The sequence below is a fragment of the Colobus angolensis genome, unplaced genomic scaffold (assembly GCF_000951035.1).
Source record: "Colobus angolensis palliatus isolate OR3802 unplaced genomic scaffold, Cang.pa_1.0 Scaffold30, whole genome shotgun sequence".
NCBI lineage: Eukaryota > Metazoa > Chordata > Mammalia > Primates > Cercopithecidae > Colobus > Colobus angolensis.
In genome coordinates, this window is record NW_012116266.1 from 8,442,898 (window position 1) to 8,460,408 (window position 17,511).

The following is a 17,511-nucleotide window of genomic DNA, read 5'->3' on the forward strand; positions in this document are numbered from 1 at the left end:
AGTGCAGTGGCGCAATCTCAGCTCACTGCAAGCTCCGCCTCCCAGGTTCACGCCATTCTCCTGCCTCAGCCTCCTGAGTAGCTGGGACTACAGGCACCCGCCACTGTGCTCGGCTAATTTTTTGTATTTTTAGTAGAGATGGGGTTTCACTGTGTTAGCCAGGCTGGTCTCGATCTCCTGACCTCGTGATCCGCCTGCCTCAGCCTTCCAAAGTGCTGGGATTACAGGCGTGAGCCACCGTGCCCGGCCGTCATTCCCAATTATACTGTACAAATCTTTTCAAAGACTTACATCAGGGATATCCGGATTTTATTAAATGAGTTTACAAATAAGATATATTGTACATATAAACATATATAAATTAAAGGATGGTTAAAAGTGTACACACACACACATGCACACTCACACTCCAAAACGTGGTTATAGTTAGTTCTGGTTGGTGGGATTATGGCTGATTTTAACTTCATCTTATTCTTTTGAGCATTTTCTGATTTTCCCATAATGGACATGTGTTACTTTTACAAAGACAAAATGCAATGCATGTTATTAAAAGGAGGTCTAAAATAGCAAACATAGGTTATAACATGAAGTGATATTTATAAACCATGTATCTGCAAGTATTTTAGAAAATGCTAGGTTATTCTAACATTGAGCATTTGATTGATGGGCACAAATTAATAGATGATTTATATCTGCAAAGATATGTTAGTCTTATCAAGAAACCATCCGACTTGAGAGGAAATACGGTTTCATCATGTGGACCAGGTAGCTAAGAAACTAAGTCCCAAATGGTAAATGAAATCAAAGTGTTTCACTTCTCACCATCGTATGTGACAGAGCTACTTTGTCAGACAACCGGACTATTCAAAATAGCCTGAAATCTTAGACGTGAAGGAATTCATTTTTTAGGAGCCAGACCATTGGAAGACTGAAAACATTAACCTCAGGCAAGAAAGGAAGATTAGAAATATCTTTTTGTTTGTTGTGTTTTTTAGTTTTCTTAATCTGCCCCGTTCCAGAAAAGGGTATTTATTATTGCAAAATGTGAATGAGAACATTTTTAAAAGTCAGAAGTGCTTATGCTTTTGGGGTATGAGATGATACCATTCCACAGTGACCATGTCAGCAGCAGAGTCAGGAACCGGCAGATGACTGACCTCTAGGCCAAGATCCGCACGGAGGAGTTCCTGGAGTGGGTGGAGGGTGCTGGTTTCCCGGCCCTGCCCATCTGAGGAGGGACAGGCCCGAGGCAGGTGATTGTAATCATTGCTGTAGACAATAGAATCAGATAAGGATTCCATTATCTGGGAGAAGACTTGGAGAGAAATTACAGGGTGACTGGTATTATTGGAGTATAAGAAATATTGTTGAATTAGATCTGAAGATGGAAATAGGAATAGGTTATGTAGGGGAAGGAAATTAATAATTATGAGACTTCCTTTTAAGCAATATTTTTATAAGATCTTTTCACTCTATGGTTGGCTATTTTGAAGAGGTCAGTTAAGTATTTGGGCTTCTTTTAATATAGATTTGAAAATTAGAAATTTCCTTTTAAGAAACAGAGAATCAACTCTTTTCTCTCTGAGAGGCCATCTATTATAGTGAAGCCAGGCAGCCTGATTTTGAATCTTAGCCCCCAAATACTAGGTGTGTGATCTTGGGAAAGTTATTGCACCTGTTTCCTCAATAGTAAAATGAAGAAAATACCAGTAGTTACCTGATAGAGTTGCAGTAATGACTAATATGCGTAAAATGTTTAGTGTGGTGCTCAGTCAATACTACCTGGTATTACTTAAATTAGGATGCTTAGGAAATTGGCAAAGGCTAGGCTCCATGACCTCTGGAAAGTTACCTGCTGTAACCTTCAGCAGGTGGGATTTGCCATGTGTGTATCCACATGGATAACTCCCTAGGCCTCTCCCTCCTGGGCTGGGAGGCATTGGTATGAAACAGAATGAAGGAGGAAGGGCCGGGCGTGGTGGCTCACGCCTGTAATCCCAGCACTTTGGGAGGCTGAGATGGGCGGATCACGAGACCAGGAGATCGAGACCATCCTGGCTAACACGGTGAGATCGAGACCATCCTGACTAACATGGTGAAACCCCATCTCTACTAAAAAAATACAAAAAATTAGCCGGGTGTGGTGGCAGATGCCTGTAGTCGAGCAGGAGAATGGTGTGAACCTGGGAGGCAGAGGTTGCAGTGAGCCAAGATTGCGCCACTGCACTCCAGCCTGGGTGACAGAGCGGGACTCTGTCTCCAAAAAAAAAAAAAAGAAAGAATGAAGGAGAAAGGCAGTAGCTCGCAATGGGATCACCCTACTTCTAAATGACAGGCAGTCTGTGTCTACTCTCTGTATAGGGAACACAGAAAGTGACATTATCAAATATGGCTATATGACACATGGATTTCTGTGTGTGTGTGTGTGTGTTTGTGTTGAAGAGCAGGATGGAGTTGGTAGGATAGAGGGAGGGAATACTTAACCACTGTTTGGAGAAATCAATCAGTTGCTTTCAATTTAGCTAGTAGTTTTTGCAGCAATTTATATATATATAGATATATAAAATACATCAAAAATTACTACATGTATACAAGGTGTATATATATATGTGTGTGTGTGTATGTGTGTATATATACATATAAAATATACTTTTTATTATTTTTTATTTTTTTGAGATGGAGTCTCACTCTGTCGCCAGGCTGGAGTGCAGTGGCGCAATCTTGGTTCACTGCAACCTCTGCCTCCTGAGTTCAAGCGATTCTCCTGCCCCAGCCTCCTGAGTAGCTGGGACTACAGGTGCATGCCATCACGCCTGGCTAATTTTTTTGTATTTTTAGTAGAGATGGTGTTTCATCAAGTGATCCAGATGGTATGGATCTCCTGACCTCATGATCTGCCTGCCTCGGCCTCCCAAAGTGCTGGGATTACTTGTGTGAGCCACCATTCTCAGCTGCAGCATGATATTAATAAATTATCATACTTCAGATTGCTGAGATGATCAAATTAACACTTGGGAAACACTTTTTTAAAAGTCAAACATTACTACATATATACAAGGTGTATTTGTGTGACTTGCTTTTTTCATTTCATAATTTGATTGGCTAGTCACAGATTAGGTTATACATTTACCCAAGAGGTCTAAGAAGCAGGAAATAGACAAATCATCTTTTAGGAAAATAAACAATTCCTTACCATTTCTGTGAATCGATCTGCACAGGCCATTCGAACCTGTTCTGGCGTTGCTGGGCTCTGCACCATGAAGTCCTCAGCTATGTCTCTTTCTCTTCTCACTGTGGCCACAGCGTCAGCAATGGCAAAGAACACAGATGACCCCAGGAATATCCCAGACTCCCCGAGGCCCTGTAAGAAGGCACATTGGTTTAAGAAATTTCTATACTACACTACAAGTTTCTAGAGGGTAGGGACCAGGCCTTGTTCACCATTGTATCCCCAACCCCTGCACAGTGTTTTGTACACAAAATCTTCTCAATAAATGTTTGTTGGCTGACTTACTGACTGAATCAGAAGCTTGAGTATTCTTAAAAATCTCAGCATAGGCTGGGCACAGGGGCTCATGCCTGTAATCCTAGCACTTTGGGAGGCTGAGGCGGGTGGATCACGAGGTCAAGAGATCAAGACCATCCTGCCCAACATGGCAAAACCCCGTCTCTACTAAAAATACAAAAATTAGCTGGGCGTGGTGGCGTGCGCCTGTAGTCCTAGCTATTTGGCAGGCTGAGGCAGGAGAATTGCTTGAATCCAGTAGTCGGAGGTTGCAGTGAGTCGAGATCATGCCATTGCACTCCAGCTGGGTGACAAGAGTGAGACTACATCTCAAAAAAAAAAAAAAAAAAAAATTCCCAGCATAGTCTGAGTTTCCCAGATCTTGAAATCTTGAATCCTGTCTGGGTTAAATTTTGTTCCGTAGGTAAGGGGTGTGTGTGTATGAGTGCCTTTGTGTGATAATGGGAAAGTACCCTGCTTAATAAAACACATTCAATGGATTCAACTAGCCAGCTTTATCAGCAGAGAGAAAAATGCCTTTTTAAACTCCAGGGTCAGGATAGGCATGGTACTCTAGAAGAAAGAGTACAGACTTTGATACCAGATGAAAGATTGTAAACCCATCATCTGCAAGGAGCAGGCAGGTATTGTCAATGAGTGATGCAGGCAGGTGAAGGACAATAAGGAGCAGTGGAAAGTAAGGTGAGGAAGAGCACCCCCATCTCCTATCTACAAGGGGCAGCTGTTCTTTGGTTGTAGCTAGTTGTTGCCTTTCCAAGGATGCAGCCAAAATTACCAGATCATCCATTTTCTCAAGAGAATTTAGGTATCTGTATTTTAATGTAAAATTCCCCAACTTGTAAAAACATGTAGGCCAAAGAAAAGTAAATCTTCAGGCTAGATTTAGCCAGTAGACCACCAATTTGCGACCTTTGAATTGGTGGGACTGAGTCTGAATCCTGACCCTAACTCCCCGTGTTTCTCTGGGTAAGTGAGATCATCTTCTCTGTTCCTTTGTCAGTGAAGTGTGGGCAGGGATGCCTAGGGTGTTGCAAAGATCAGGAAACACAAAAGCACCTAGCACAGCTCCTGGTACCTGGTAGCTCTCTGTCGTTTTTACATAGTACCCTCCACGTGGGACCTGCAAACCCCTGATTTTCCTGAGTGTCTGCTTGTAAGTGACTGTCTGCAACTACAAGGACTCAAGGGTCCTGTCTGCCCTGTGTTACTCTTGGTGGCTTAAAAGCTGCTCTCTGTGGGCTCTTAGCTCCCTTTTGCCTTTGCCCCTTAGAGTGATTTCCAGTCCAATGAGAATCCAAAGGCCCCATTGATTGTCCTTCCTTTTAGGTTTGCCCTGACCTCATCACTATAGGTCTAGAGGAAGTTCCTGGCGTTCCTGGGCTGACAGTGGGATCCAGTTTGGACATGATGAAATTTCTACAGATGTAGTTGGATAGTTTTAGTTTTTTGGAGGATGGGTACTAGCAAGAAGTCTCCCAAAAGATCTTATTTATTTATTACTCAGACTGGTCTTAAATTCCTGGGCTCAAGCAATCCCCTGCTTTAGCCTCCTGAGTAGCTGAAGCTACAGGTGTGCACCACCATGGCTGGGAAAGATTTTAAAGTCTCAAGAGGAGTCAAGAAACTTTAACAATACATCTCAAACCTAGATGAAGTTTTTACTCTGAGGGTCGTTTTCACGTCATCTACATAGAGCAAGGCAAACAAATAATGATATTTATTTTAATTTGCAGTTTCATTACTTTAGCAATTACTAAGGGTTGATGTCTTTGCTTTCTGATGCTATTAACATTTTGTGCCAGATAATTCTTTGTAGTGGGGGCGGGGGCTGCCTTATACAAAATCACCTCCCGCACTCCCCCTACCCCAAATTGAGACCCACTGTTCTAGATGCATTGCTGGGTATGGTAAGGACCCTGAGCCCCTCTGAGGTGAGTGATTTGTCTAAGACCACGGGGAGGGGATAAGGCTGTGGCAGGAACCCAGGTCTTCTGCGACCTTAGTCCAGGGTTCTGTCCACGCTGCCACTGCTAGTATTTCAGTCGCATTGCATCTCCAATCCTGTTTAATATTGTAGTCTTCAGGGTCTTAAGTAAAAGTGTTATTCTATTAAGAAGTCAAAGCTTTTTGGCAAGTTTTAGAGTTTTCAGTGAAAGAGGAAATTATTAAAATCCTTGGCCCATGATTGCCATGGGTGATTCATCTCCAAATTCTAGCAGTCTATAGTGATTTGTTCCTGGTGACAGTTAACATTGACTTACTATTTTGTCTGCCTGCTTTCATTTGCCATGTGCTACCCGATCCATGACACTGTGCAGTGGTAGGTTTGGGTGCTTACCTTAGATGAATAGATGGTTAGTGGGGTTTGTGATGATGGCAGCAAGGAGACATTGAACTCCTCTGGGACATCAGTGATGGTTGGAATTTTGTACTCATCTGGGCTCCGAGAGTATAGGACACCTTCTGGGGAGTATTTCAGTTCTTCAGTGGTATAAAGCCCCATTCCCTGAATAAACGAACCTTCAATCTGGAGGGGGACAATTTCAAGCTTTGTGACATTGTGTCATTTTTAGAAGGCCTTTACCTACCCTGAGATGACTCCCAGGAAGGGGCATCCTCCCAGGTGGGCCAGCACCTACCTGCCCAATATCAATGGCCGGATTTAGGCTGCAACATGCATCCATGATGATGTCCGTTCTGATTTTCTGCCCAAATTAAAAATTACCTCACCAAAAATCTTGAATTAAAAGTATCATTTTCAGGTGTACTCAAATGGTCTCCAGAACTCCTGCTGGCTAATTAACACTGCATTGAACCCTGTCAACATTAGAGCTGGTAAGATGCCTGCTGAAGTCTTCAAATTGAGTGCCAGGACTGTCCATGACCCTGGAGGATCTTGTGCATTCATAGTTTTGACTCCTCTTAAGTGACTCCAAAGTCCATGACATGCTAGTGTGTCTGAATGAGTCACTTGGTAAATAATTGTTGTGCCTGGTTGTTCATCTGATTCTCAACCTGAATTTGTTGTTGGAATATAATTTATGAGCTCATGTAGTCCTCATGATAATCTGTGGCAGGTGATACTATTGCCATTTTACTGTGAAAATCCTAGAGCCATATTGGCGTGTATGAGTTTGTGGATTTGCAAGATCTTGGAAGGTATTCAGAGCAAATGTCAAGACCACCTTTGATTTGCTAATCTACTTCCTTCTCTGAGAAGCACCACATTAATCTGGCCCTTGTTTTGGCACTGGGTATGGGCCTGCAGGTTGTTAAGGAGCCACTAAAAGCCTCTAAGTGCCTGTGGCCTATCTCCGGAGTATCTCAGGGCTTCCCTTCTGCCCCCATTTTCCAGTGCTTGTTCTGACAAGATCATCATTCTCTGTTTGGGCTCAATACCTCGGTTCCTACTTTCTATCTAGCCCTTTGGACTTGGCAATTCTCTTTTGACTCAAACCTTGGCCTCTTGGACAACCTACTCTGGCCATTGGGACCAGCCTTCATCTATCCTCAACCTGGATAGGGAGGGAGATTGGACACACCTCAGAGTGGGCCTTCAGTTTACTTCTACCTTGAAACCTGGTGTGTTTTGCACTGTAAGTGCTGGGCAGTGGAAAGAGATGGCTGTGCACTAACACTGAGTTGATGGATGATTTAGTTCACCAACCACAAATGGCCAGCCACAATAGACCTGTCATTGAATTGCTCTGATTTCTCTTTAGTTAAAAGAAATTTTGCCTCTTTACAAAATAAACTATTTAAAGGGATCAAAGTAATACTGAAATTATTGAACCTTAAACTGTAAATGTAAACTGAAAGGCACAGAAAAGACCAAATTTTGTCTTTTGTAGCGTCATAAATTCTGGAAGATCCCCATAAGTTTCATTTCTTTGGGGATTTATACCAAGGCCCTTGGGTAAAATTGCATCCTTTATAATGCAAGTTGTTAATTTTGGGTTAAGCATGATTCCCTGTCTCCAATGGGTGGTTTCTTGGCTGTTCAATTAAATAGAAAATATAAAAATTATTTTCATACCTCTCTTCCTCCAAAATGTGTTTCAGTAACACTTTTTGGATCATTGACTTTGGAGAAACAGCACATTGCTATGTGCTTTCAAAATGTTTGCTCAAGACTATTTACTAAGTTAGTTATTCCTTCAGATTAGAAAATGTGTCCTTTCTTTATAAATAGAAGCTTTTTTTAGGGAGAAAACTTGGGACGTGATATTGTTGTCTAAATGAAATAAAAAATTTAATATATTTTAGACTGTCATCAGCAATTCCTTTTTGACTACTATATTGTCTTTTTACATGGAAATTCAGAATTAGGCTAGATCTCTGGACCTTCCCATGGAATTGAAAGAATCTTGTTATAAGAGAATGACATAATGAAATTGGGCTATTTACTATACAACACACTTTTGTTGTTGTTTTGACTTACCAAGAGGAAAGTTAGACTTGACTTACCTTGTGAGCACCTGTCAGGCAGTCAATTTGAACCTCAGAACAGGCAGCTCCATAGACATAGTAAGGAAATGGGTCCCCCACCCCCTTCTCCCAGTCCATGAAGGCCTTGTAGCCCCTGAGGGAAGAAATAAAGCCTTTTAGCTTGAGTGGGGGAGATCCAGTGTTGATTTATTTTAAAAGTTACCAAAGTTTTATGGTAGCATTTCATTTTTCTTCCCAGAGAGGGCACAAATACAGTCTCCCACTACCACAAATTATGCAGTTGAGTTTCCTACATTTGGGGAAATCACAGGGGTCAGCATTTCTGCAGTAAAATAGGTAAGATAAGCCTCACTCAAGGAAAACCACCTTCGGGATCATGGTATCTCCCCTGCCGGGTAAGTATAGCATTTCATTTGATTTATGTTCATTTTAATTGCCTTTTAAACTCATCAAAGAGGATATTCCTTGTGGCACAGTTAGGATGTCAAAAAGAGGGAGAAGCCAGTAGATTGTTTGGGACCGGACCTCACAATGTGCCTGTATCTTGACCACAAAGGATTTAAGCGTTAGCCTGCCTGCCCACTGAGAACCTCGGTTGAATTTTATAAGTGGTCCCTCTGGAACCACTGTTCCCAGAGGGACCCCATGGATAGTGCTAACCAAACTCACAGGGAGCCGATGGTAATTCAGGGTTGGTAAAAAAGGAGTAGTGATTCAATGCATTAATCTATAATAGAAGATGTATTCAGATTGAGGGCTGGTTTACTCTCTTCTTGGGTAACTGAACTTAGGAATTTAGAACTCATTATGTATAAGGCTCTGGGCTGGGCTGTTATCTCCTTATTTCCTCATTCTTCATGAGGATTTGCTTTACTGTTTCGTGTGAGTGTGTCTACTGTTCGGTGGTTTGTCTGATCAGACTGTAAAACTAATGTCACATGCTTCTTGAATTTGACAATGACTGGTGATTATCATCCTACCCATTCTCCGTTGTCTAGTAAGGAGCCTCAAAACAGACAGGTTTTATGGTAAAGGAAGGGAGATTTGTAACATTGAGAGGCAAATCCTTTCTAATGTTAATATATTTTTACTACTCACAATAAAGAATAGTAAATGATTAGATGTTGTAAATAATGATTAAATAAATAGTAAATAATGATTATAATGATTAGATGTTGTAAGTCAAGCATCTAATCTTTTTTTTCCCAATAAGGGTGTTTTATTGTTTATTTTTTTTTTTTGACATAACTGAAAGGCCTATGTGAAATCATAGAATTTTGGGCCTAGAAGGGACCTCAGCGGTCACATAATAAAAATGTATTTTACAAATGAAGGACCTGCGGCCCAGAGTTGAGGCAGTTTAGGTAGTCAAGAAAGTGACCATGTTCTCTGGACGCAGCACCAGCACTGTGGTGACAGCACAATCAACACGAAAGCCTCAGCATTTCCATTGTAATTGCACTCATTCAAGCAAAGCTATCTTCAGTAGGGAATTTCCCATGTAGAGAGCATGGACACTTTGACTTTACCTGTCCTCAAACTGACCCTTTGCTTATTTTAATAGTAAAAAACACACCTCTGGGTGGAGACTGAAGATACTAATGAGACATGTAATGTATGAACAAGCATGTACAGCTGCACATGTGCACCCAGAAGACCATCCAGAACATGCTTACTAGTAACACCTCTTCCTGCCTCTTTATGAATAATCATGTAAAACCCCCATAAAGGGAGCATCTGCAATGCTAGTCTTTGCTGTCTCATCCTTACGGACAGCCTGCCCTGAATTCTCTCTCAGGGTGTACTGTCTACTCTGCACCTCATTTTCAAAATATTCTTTTTCTTGCAATAAATTACTCAATGTTGCACATCTTTTGCTGTGCGTCTCTTTTTGTTTGCTGTGTCTCTTGTTTAAATTCTTTTAAACTAAGAAGACAAGAACCAAAGTATCACAACAGCCATCAACAGTGATTGAGTTATGTCGTATTTTCTCAGCTACATCAAGATATCATTGTGATGTTTACCTGAAGTATCCAGTGGCTGAGAGACTGATTCTTTGTTCAAATGCAGCTTCTATCTGCAAAATGGGCATATTTAGTTAAAACAAAACAAATATACCATCTGTTAGTTGAAGACAGAAATGTCCAATCTAAAACTGACATCTCATAATTGTTGCTGGTACTTTGCTACCAATAATAGAACTCATAATCATATTATTTTTCCATAACTGGCACACTAACAATTTCCTTCTGATTGAGTTTAGAAGTCTGGGTTGAACAAACATAAAACAGAATCCTGCTGCACATCCATGAGATAGGGGCTCAGTGCACAAGGTATTTGGACTTCATTTCTAAATGTTAGAACTTTATAGTAAGCATGTGTGTAAATGTGAAATAATTGTCCTAATGAAAAAAGTCATAGGATATTGCAAAGTTGGATTAAGTTAGTCGTCTCCTTTGAGCCATATTCAACAGTACATAGGCCTTTTAGTTTTCTTAACCTACCCAAAACATCATGCGCACGTGTGTGTGTGTGTGTGTGTGTCTGTGTGTGTGTGTGTGGCTTAGGAAGGCTCATTCTTTTGCTCTTATTTCTTACTTAAGCAGAGTGTATTCTTCATACACTTCTATTTCTCCTTCCAGTGATTGCTGTTTCCTGTGTGCTTTCTCCATACACACCTGGTACACATCCTGGAGTAGCCTCCTCAACCTTTAGAGATCCTGCCTGTTTGCAGAAATCCACTCAACTGGGGAAGAAGCAGGGGGCATGCTCCATCACTGTGACACTTAGATGAACTGTCTCTGTGTGTGATGGCTGTGCATAGTGCTGTCGTCTCAGTACTGGTTTAGATTGTTTTCTCATTTGTAGTAACAAAGGGAGTGGAACACTTACCCAGTCTTCCCATGTACCTTCCGGATGTTTCTTAATGATGGGCTCAAGGCGTTTCAGAAGGATCTGACAAGCATTCTTGAAGTAGTAAAGAATGGAATCCACATTAGAGAAGAGCCCAGTGGTTCTGGTGGTTACGATTTGTGTGAACAAATGTTCATTGATTAGGTCAGCAAGTGCTATGGAGTGCGTGATCCTGAAAACTCAGGAACACAACTCCTGCCCTTGACAACAGTATTGGTTATTGGAGGTTTTTTTTTCCCCTTCCTGTCTCACTTCCTGTGAAAATATGGGTTCAGCTGAATTTCTACTTTCAGATCCTCTTTCTTAGAATATTCAGGTTCTTAATTTCTCTCTCTCTCTCTCTTTTTTTTTTTTTTGGTTTGTTTTTTTGAGACAGGGTCTCAGTCTGTCAAACAGGCTGGAATGCATTGGCACCATCTTGGCTCACTGCAACCTCGACATCTGGGCTCAAGCAATCCTCCCACTTCAGTCTCCTGAGTAACTGGGACTCCAGGCACTCACCACCAAGCCTGGCTGATTTTTGTCTTCTTTGTGGAGATGGGGTTTCACCATGTTGCCCAGGCTGGTCTTGAACTCCTGAGCTCGAGCCATCTGCCTACTTCAGCCTCCCAAAATGCTGGGATTACAGGCATGAGCCACTGTGCCTGGCCCCTTAGCATTTTTTTTCCTACATCTTCTATATTTTTGTATATTTCTCTCTTTTTTTTTTTTGAGATGGAGTCTTGCTCTGTCACCAGGCTGGAGTGCAGCAGCACGATCTCGGCTCACTGCAACCTCTGCCTCCTGGGTTCAAGCGATTCCCCTGCCTCAGCCTCCCAAGTAGCTGGGACTGCAGGCGTGTGCCACCACGTCTGGCTAATTTTTTGTATTTTAGTAGAGACGAGGTTTCACCGTGTTGGGCAGGATGGTCTTGATCTCCTGACCTCGTGATCTGCCCGCCTTGGCCTCCCAAAGTGCTGGGATTACAGGCGTGAGCCACGGCACCCGGCCATGTTTATTCCAAATGGAATAAACATCCTATTTTCATTCAAATTTGTGCTTTCCAGTCTGTAACAATGACATGCCAGAATCCCCCTGTGTCTGATCTCACCCTCCATCTGTTCATTCAACCACCATTAAACTAATACAATAAAGGTCTTAGCTTTGGGTATGAAATGAGAAAACAATTAAATTTACTTTATAATGACCTAGATCCACAAAGTTTCTGATCTTTAACAGAAACCTAAAACTTAATACTCTAGAAGATGGATTGACACTTATTTTGGGCTGACAACTCCCATATACTCTGAGCTGTTCCTCTCTTGTGTTTGACCCTACTCCAAATTAGATCTTATGCATTTGAGGTTTCTTACACATTTGTTCCGAGCAAAAAAGAGTCTTTGCTTTTTGATTCCTTAAGTGGTATCACCACAAAATTGGACTGATTTGAAAGGGGTTCCTACTGGTGGTATCATTGTAGCATTCTGGGAAAATATGGCTCACCACAATATCCCAGTGGAAAAGTGAACAGTTTGCAACAGAAACATGACAAATAGATAAATTTCAAAAGTACATGCAATCAGATATTTGAATTAAGGAATATGAAGTCATGATTCTATTCTGAGACAGTGAAAATTTAGCACTTTTTAAAAAATATCAGTTAAAAAAATATCAGTACAAAGAAAAGCTCTAAGTACTCGGTAAAATACCACTGAAGACAATGCTTCCATTGCACCCTGTCTCCTTGGCTGGGTCTGCCTGCCTATTTGCCTGCAAGAACTTGGTTATGCTGGAAGAAACTTGCGCAGCTCTGCATTACTTGGCAGTCAAATTTCTTCTTGCTGTGTCTCCTAGGAACGGAGACTGCCTGTTCACCAAAATCCATTCTGCCCTTCTTCCATATCAGCTGGACATATGGTTTCCCACTACTCTACATTTCCCAACCTCTGTTGCAGTTAGACATAGCCTGAAACTGGTTCTGCTAATGGACTGTGAGTGGAGGTTGCATCACTTCCAGATCTGGCTCAGAGTCTTCCACACCAGCTTCACCATACTCACTAGAATGATGACACCCACGGCAACTTGGCACGCCACATGTTGAAGATGGTGGAGCCTCCATCAGTTTGGGTGCTCAAATGACCAAACAATGCAGAGTCTGGACTGATATGCGTACAAGACAGGGACTTTTACTGTGTTTGAGCCTTTACATTTTGCGTCTGTCATCTCAATTTAGCCTACTCCAAATACACTCTCCCAATATTTTAGTTATCCCAGACTATGTTTAGTGACACAGATGACTTCTCTGAAGTCAACTATTGTACCTGTATCTAGCCATAAAAACCAGAGATGTGGGAGAGGCACACCAAGGAGAGACAGGAAGACTCACCTGCACAGCTCTGCCATTGACATCTGCACCGATAGATGCTGCTGTAGCAATTGTATTAGGTACTGTTGCTGTGCTCGTTTCAGAGATGTGGATACAGGACATGGGTATTTTTAACTCATGGCTGGCCACCTATGATAAATATTTTCAAGTCCAGCAAGGACTTCTATGAATATTTGAATCATTATTTTTCTTAATAAAAATGATTTGTTATTACATCCATGATACCCTTTTAAGACTAAAATAATTTACTTTATAAGCATCAAAACTACTTTTTTTGTAAGGCCTCACGCTGATTTTTACAGTGTTTTCTTGGTAATATTCCACAGTGGTTCTTTTCAAATTTAGTCCATTTAGAATGTTAAGAATTTCCTTTTTTCTAAGTTTTAAATGTGTAGGAAGTAGGCCAAATTGAGATTTTCAGGCACTTATTTGGTTCAGTGGCAGGAAGAAAAAGAGGGATGGAGGAAGAGAGAGAGAGAGAAAGAAAGAGAGAGAGAGGGAAGACTGAGATGAGATTGACTCAGAATTTGATCTGAAATCTTTCGATATCAGTATCAGATGAACTTGGAATGACCCTGGGGACCTTTTCCTTGCTCTTATCCTCCCCACTTTTTTTCTATTTGTTCTCCCTTGCTTATATTCCTCCAGTATTTGCTGTTCATTTTTTCTGTTTTTTAAAAATATTTTTAAAAAGATTATTATTATTGTTTTAGAGATGGAGTCTCACTGTGTTGCCCAGGCTAATCCTGAACTCCTGGACTCAACTGACCCTCCTGCTTCAGCCTCCCGAGTCGCTGGGACTACAGGTGCATGCACTGCAGCTGGCTTCTTTTCTCTTCTTTTCCTTCCAGTTTCTCTAGCAAACACATGTGGAGATGAAGATATTTAATCAAGAAATGAAAAAGAAAGAAATGAAAGAGAAGAAAGGACAAGGAAAAAACATTATTTTGGCTTCTCTTATCTTTTTGTTTTTGCAAAAAGCACCTTCTCAAGATATCCTGTTCCCAAATACTAATCTTCGGACTAATGTCATTCAATATGAAGTTTCTCCAGAAAGATGCAAAATGAAAAAAAGGGATGACTTTGTTGTTTCTTGGTGGTGAAAATCCAAAGGGAATTTATTGGTTCGTATAACTGGGCAGGATAGATGGAGCTAGTGTGAAGTACATGTGTATCTAGGGGCTTTGTGGTCTCATCAGGGTCTCCTCTCAGCCTCTCAATTTGCTTTTCTTTCTACGATGGCCACACCATTGACATCAGTAGACAGGTTCCATCCATGGCACAGAACTGCTTGTGGCAGCCCCTGTCCTATAGTATAGTACCTAAACAGCCACAGGGGAAAGATGGCTCCTTTCTCCCAGCATCTACACATCAATCCCAGGAAAGGCTCTGAGTGGCCTTGCTTGAATCATGTGTCCTTTCCCAGAGTCAGTGGGATTCCGGAACCCTGACTGACCAGAGGCGGGTCTTGTGCCTAGATGTGCAGCAGGCGTGGGAGTAAGGGTGGGGATGGACCTGAAAGGTACCCGAATTGAGGAGTCTTTCAGAAATCTATGGCATGTGAGAGGTACAGCACTCCAAATGACCTAAGGGGCTGGATGGTCAAAAGCTACAGATGCACGCTATAACAATCTAATACATGGCCGGGCACGGTGGCTCAAGCCTGTAATCCCAGCACTTTGGGAGGCCGAGACGGGCGGATCACGAGGTCAGGAGATTGAGACCATCCTGGCTAATACGGTGAAACCCTGTCTCTACTAAAAAGTACAAAAAAAAAACTAGCCGGGCGAGGTGGCGGGTGCCTGTAGTCCCAGCTACTCAGGAGGCTGAGGCAGGAGAATGGCATAAACCCAGGTGGCGGAGCTTGCAGTGAGCTGAGATCTGGCCACTGCACTCCAGCCTGGGCAACAGAGCGAGACTCCGTCTCAAAAAAAAAAAAAAAAAAATCTAATACATTTGTCACAGGGTTATTTAAAGAATTGTTCTTGTTTTCTCCTGAGATTATATTCTTACTAATTGGTGTGTATGTATGTGTGTTAACTATCTTAAAAAACTTGTAGGATGATGGCTGTTGATGAAATACTCATCCTTCCTTGTCAAAATAAAACATTAGCAACCTAATATTGTTGTCTAAAATGTAAACATTAAAACTACAAAGCTGAGAAACTCCTGCTCCTGGTTGCCTGCTTGGAGCTCCCACCACAGGGCTCCATGGGTTTCTTAGTGGCATTTTCACTAATGATCACCCCCATCCATGAACCCTGGCCAAGCTCCAGGACTGTCTGCATACACATGGGATTTCTGCCACCTCAGCCTTTCTATTTGATATGTAAGAAGCCTTCCAACTAAATAGTCAAGATCTCAGTGTTTGAATACAGGGAGTCAGAATTTATCCTAAGAGATGAATCCCAACTTTCAACAATGTATATAGAGAGTAATGGTTTAATTTTATTTATTTTACCTGCAGCATTTTGGTGTGAATACCTTGTCCCAGTTCATTGCCTCCATGAGTGACCAACACAGACCCATCTTTGTAGATATGAACCAGTGCAGCTGCCTAGTAAAAGAATCGGAAGGCATAGCTCAGTGCAAGTTAGCATTTGGTGAGGTTCAATATAAAGCATAAGGTAGTGAAACACCAGTCTCAGGGAGTGGAGGGGGTCAGAGAAGCAAACTTTCCTGGTAGGATGCTGAAGTTTAGTTCTGTTTTGTGCAAAAAGTCGCCTGTATAGAACATTCCTCCTGATTTTCATAGGAGCCCCTTTGGATACCTCAGGAGTTGGTAGTATCGGTTCCAGTTGTTTGAAAGTCACTCTCATGCTTAAAATCACTGGCTGACCATTAAACTAGTTATTTAAATGTTTTAGGTACTTGCACATAGTGTGTACTGCCTGTGCTCAGCTCTAGATACATTAGGATGAACAAGACATGGCTCTTCCTCAAGCTGCTCACAGTGTGGTGGAAAGACAGGCCAGAGAGCAAGTCACTGTAGTGTAGGATGATCAGTGAGATAATGAGAGTGGCCTATGGTGCCCTGGGAGACCTGGGGGGACAGGTCCAACTCCTGTGCTGCTCAGGGATGGCAATTGACAACGGAAGAGAATCACAGACTGAAGAAGGCTTTGCCATGGGCAAGGTGGGCAAACCCCCCACAGCCTGGAAGGGAAAGCTCGGCTCCTTATTCCACCACGAGGCCCTGTGGGATTTGGTCTCTTGGAGAGTCCTTGTGGCCCCCTGCCTTGCCTCCGAGACTGGCCCCACTGCAGTCTCCTTTCTGACGTGTGCTCCTTGCTTCTGTCCGATCTCTTGTTCTGGCCGGCTTCTCCTCCTGTTCCTTACCTGTCTGCCCAGCCTGCAGGGCCACGTCCCACAGTCTACGTTCTGTTAAAACTTCCTCACTTGGCCGGACATCGTGGCTCACGCCTGTACTCATCCTAGCACTCTGGGCGGCTGAAGTGGGCGGATCAAGAGGTCAGGAGTTCAAGACCAGCTTGGCCAAGATGGTGAAACCCCATCTCTACTAAAAATACAAAAATTAGCCAGGCATAGTGGTGGGTGCCTGTGATCCCAGCTACTTGGGAGGCTGAACAGAGAACTGCTTGAACCCGGCAGGCGGAGGTTGAAGTGAGCCGAGATTGCGCCACTGCACTCCAGCCTGGGTGACAGAGCAAGACTCCGTCTCAAAAAAAACAAAAGAAAACAAAACAAAACAACCCAAAAACTTCCTCACATGTGTCTCATCCCCATCTGGGAAGGATCGATCACTTCCTTCTTTGTACTTCTCCTTACAGGAATACTGGGTTGAAAAGTGTCCCTCCCCTGCCCCCTAAAATTCATGTCTGTCTGAAACCTCAATACACAACTTCATGTAGTCTTTGCAGATGCAACTACTTAAGGTAAAATCATACTGGATTGTGGGGACCCTGAATTCAATGACTGGTGTCCTTGTAAGAGGGCCATGGAAGATGGAGGCAGCTGCGACTGGAGTTATGTTGCCACAAGCCAGGTAATACCAGGAGCCACCAGGAGCCACCAGAAGCTGGAAGAGCAAGGGAAGATTCTTCCCTGAAGCCTTCAGAGGCAGCATGGCCCTGCTGACCCCTTGAGTTTGAACTTCGGGCCTCCAGAATTGTGAGAGAATAAGTTCGTCATTATTGAGTCACCCAGTTTGTGGTACTTTGTTAGAGCAGCCACACGTAAGGAATCCTGGAGGTAAGAGGCTCTTCTCTGAGAGTCTTGCCACGGAGGGGCACCTGGT

General features: G+C 42.5%; 1 protein-coding gene and 1 long non-coding RNA gene across 2 annotated transcripts in view; one reads left to right on the forward strand and one right to left on the reverse strand.

Moving 5' to 3' along the window:
* LOC105517420 overlaps window positions 1-3,513 on the forward strand; it is a 32,768-nt gene extending 29,255 nt beyond the window's left edge. Inside the window, exon 4 of the long non-coding RNA XR_001002668.1 lies at window positions 3,219-3,513. This is a non-coding gene — a long non-coding RNA (uncharacterized LOC105517420). The remainder of the gene's footprint in view (window positions 1-3,218) is intronic.
* LOC105517419 (aldehyde oxidase 2-like) overlaps window positions 1-17,511 on the reverse strand; it is a 76,586-nt gene that overhangs the window by 8,978 nt on the left and 50,097 nt on the right. The window contains 8 exon segments of the mRNA XM_011949949.1: window positions 3,194-3,361; window positions 5,865-6,053; window positions 6,166-6,231; window positions 7,994-8,108; window positions 10,000-10,052; window positions 10,868-10,942; window positions 13,254-13,382; window positions 15,715-15,810. Coding sequence (XP_011805339.1) covers window positions 3,194-3,361; window positions 5,865-6,053; window positions 6,166-6,231; window positions 7,994-8,108; window positions 10,000-10,052; window positions 10,868-10,942; window positions 13,254-13,382; window positions 15,715-15,810 — 891 coding nt within the window.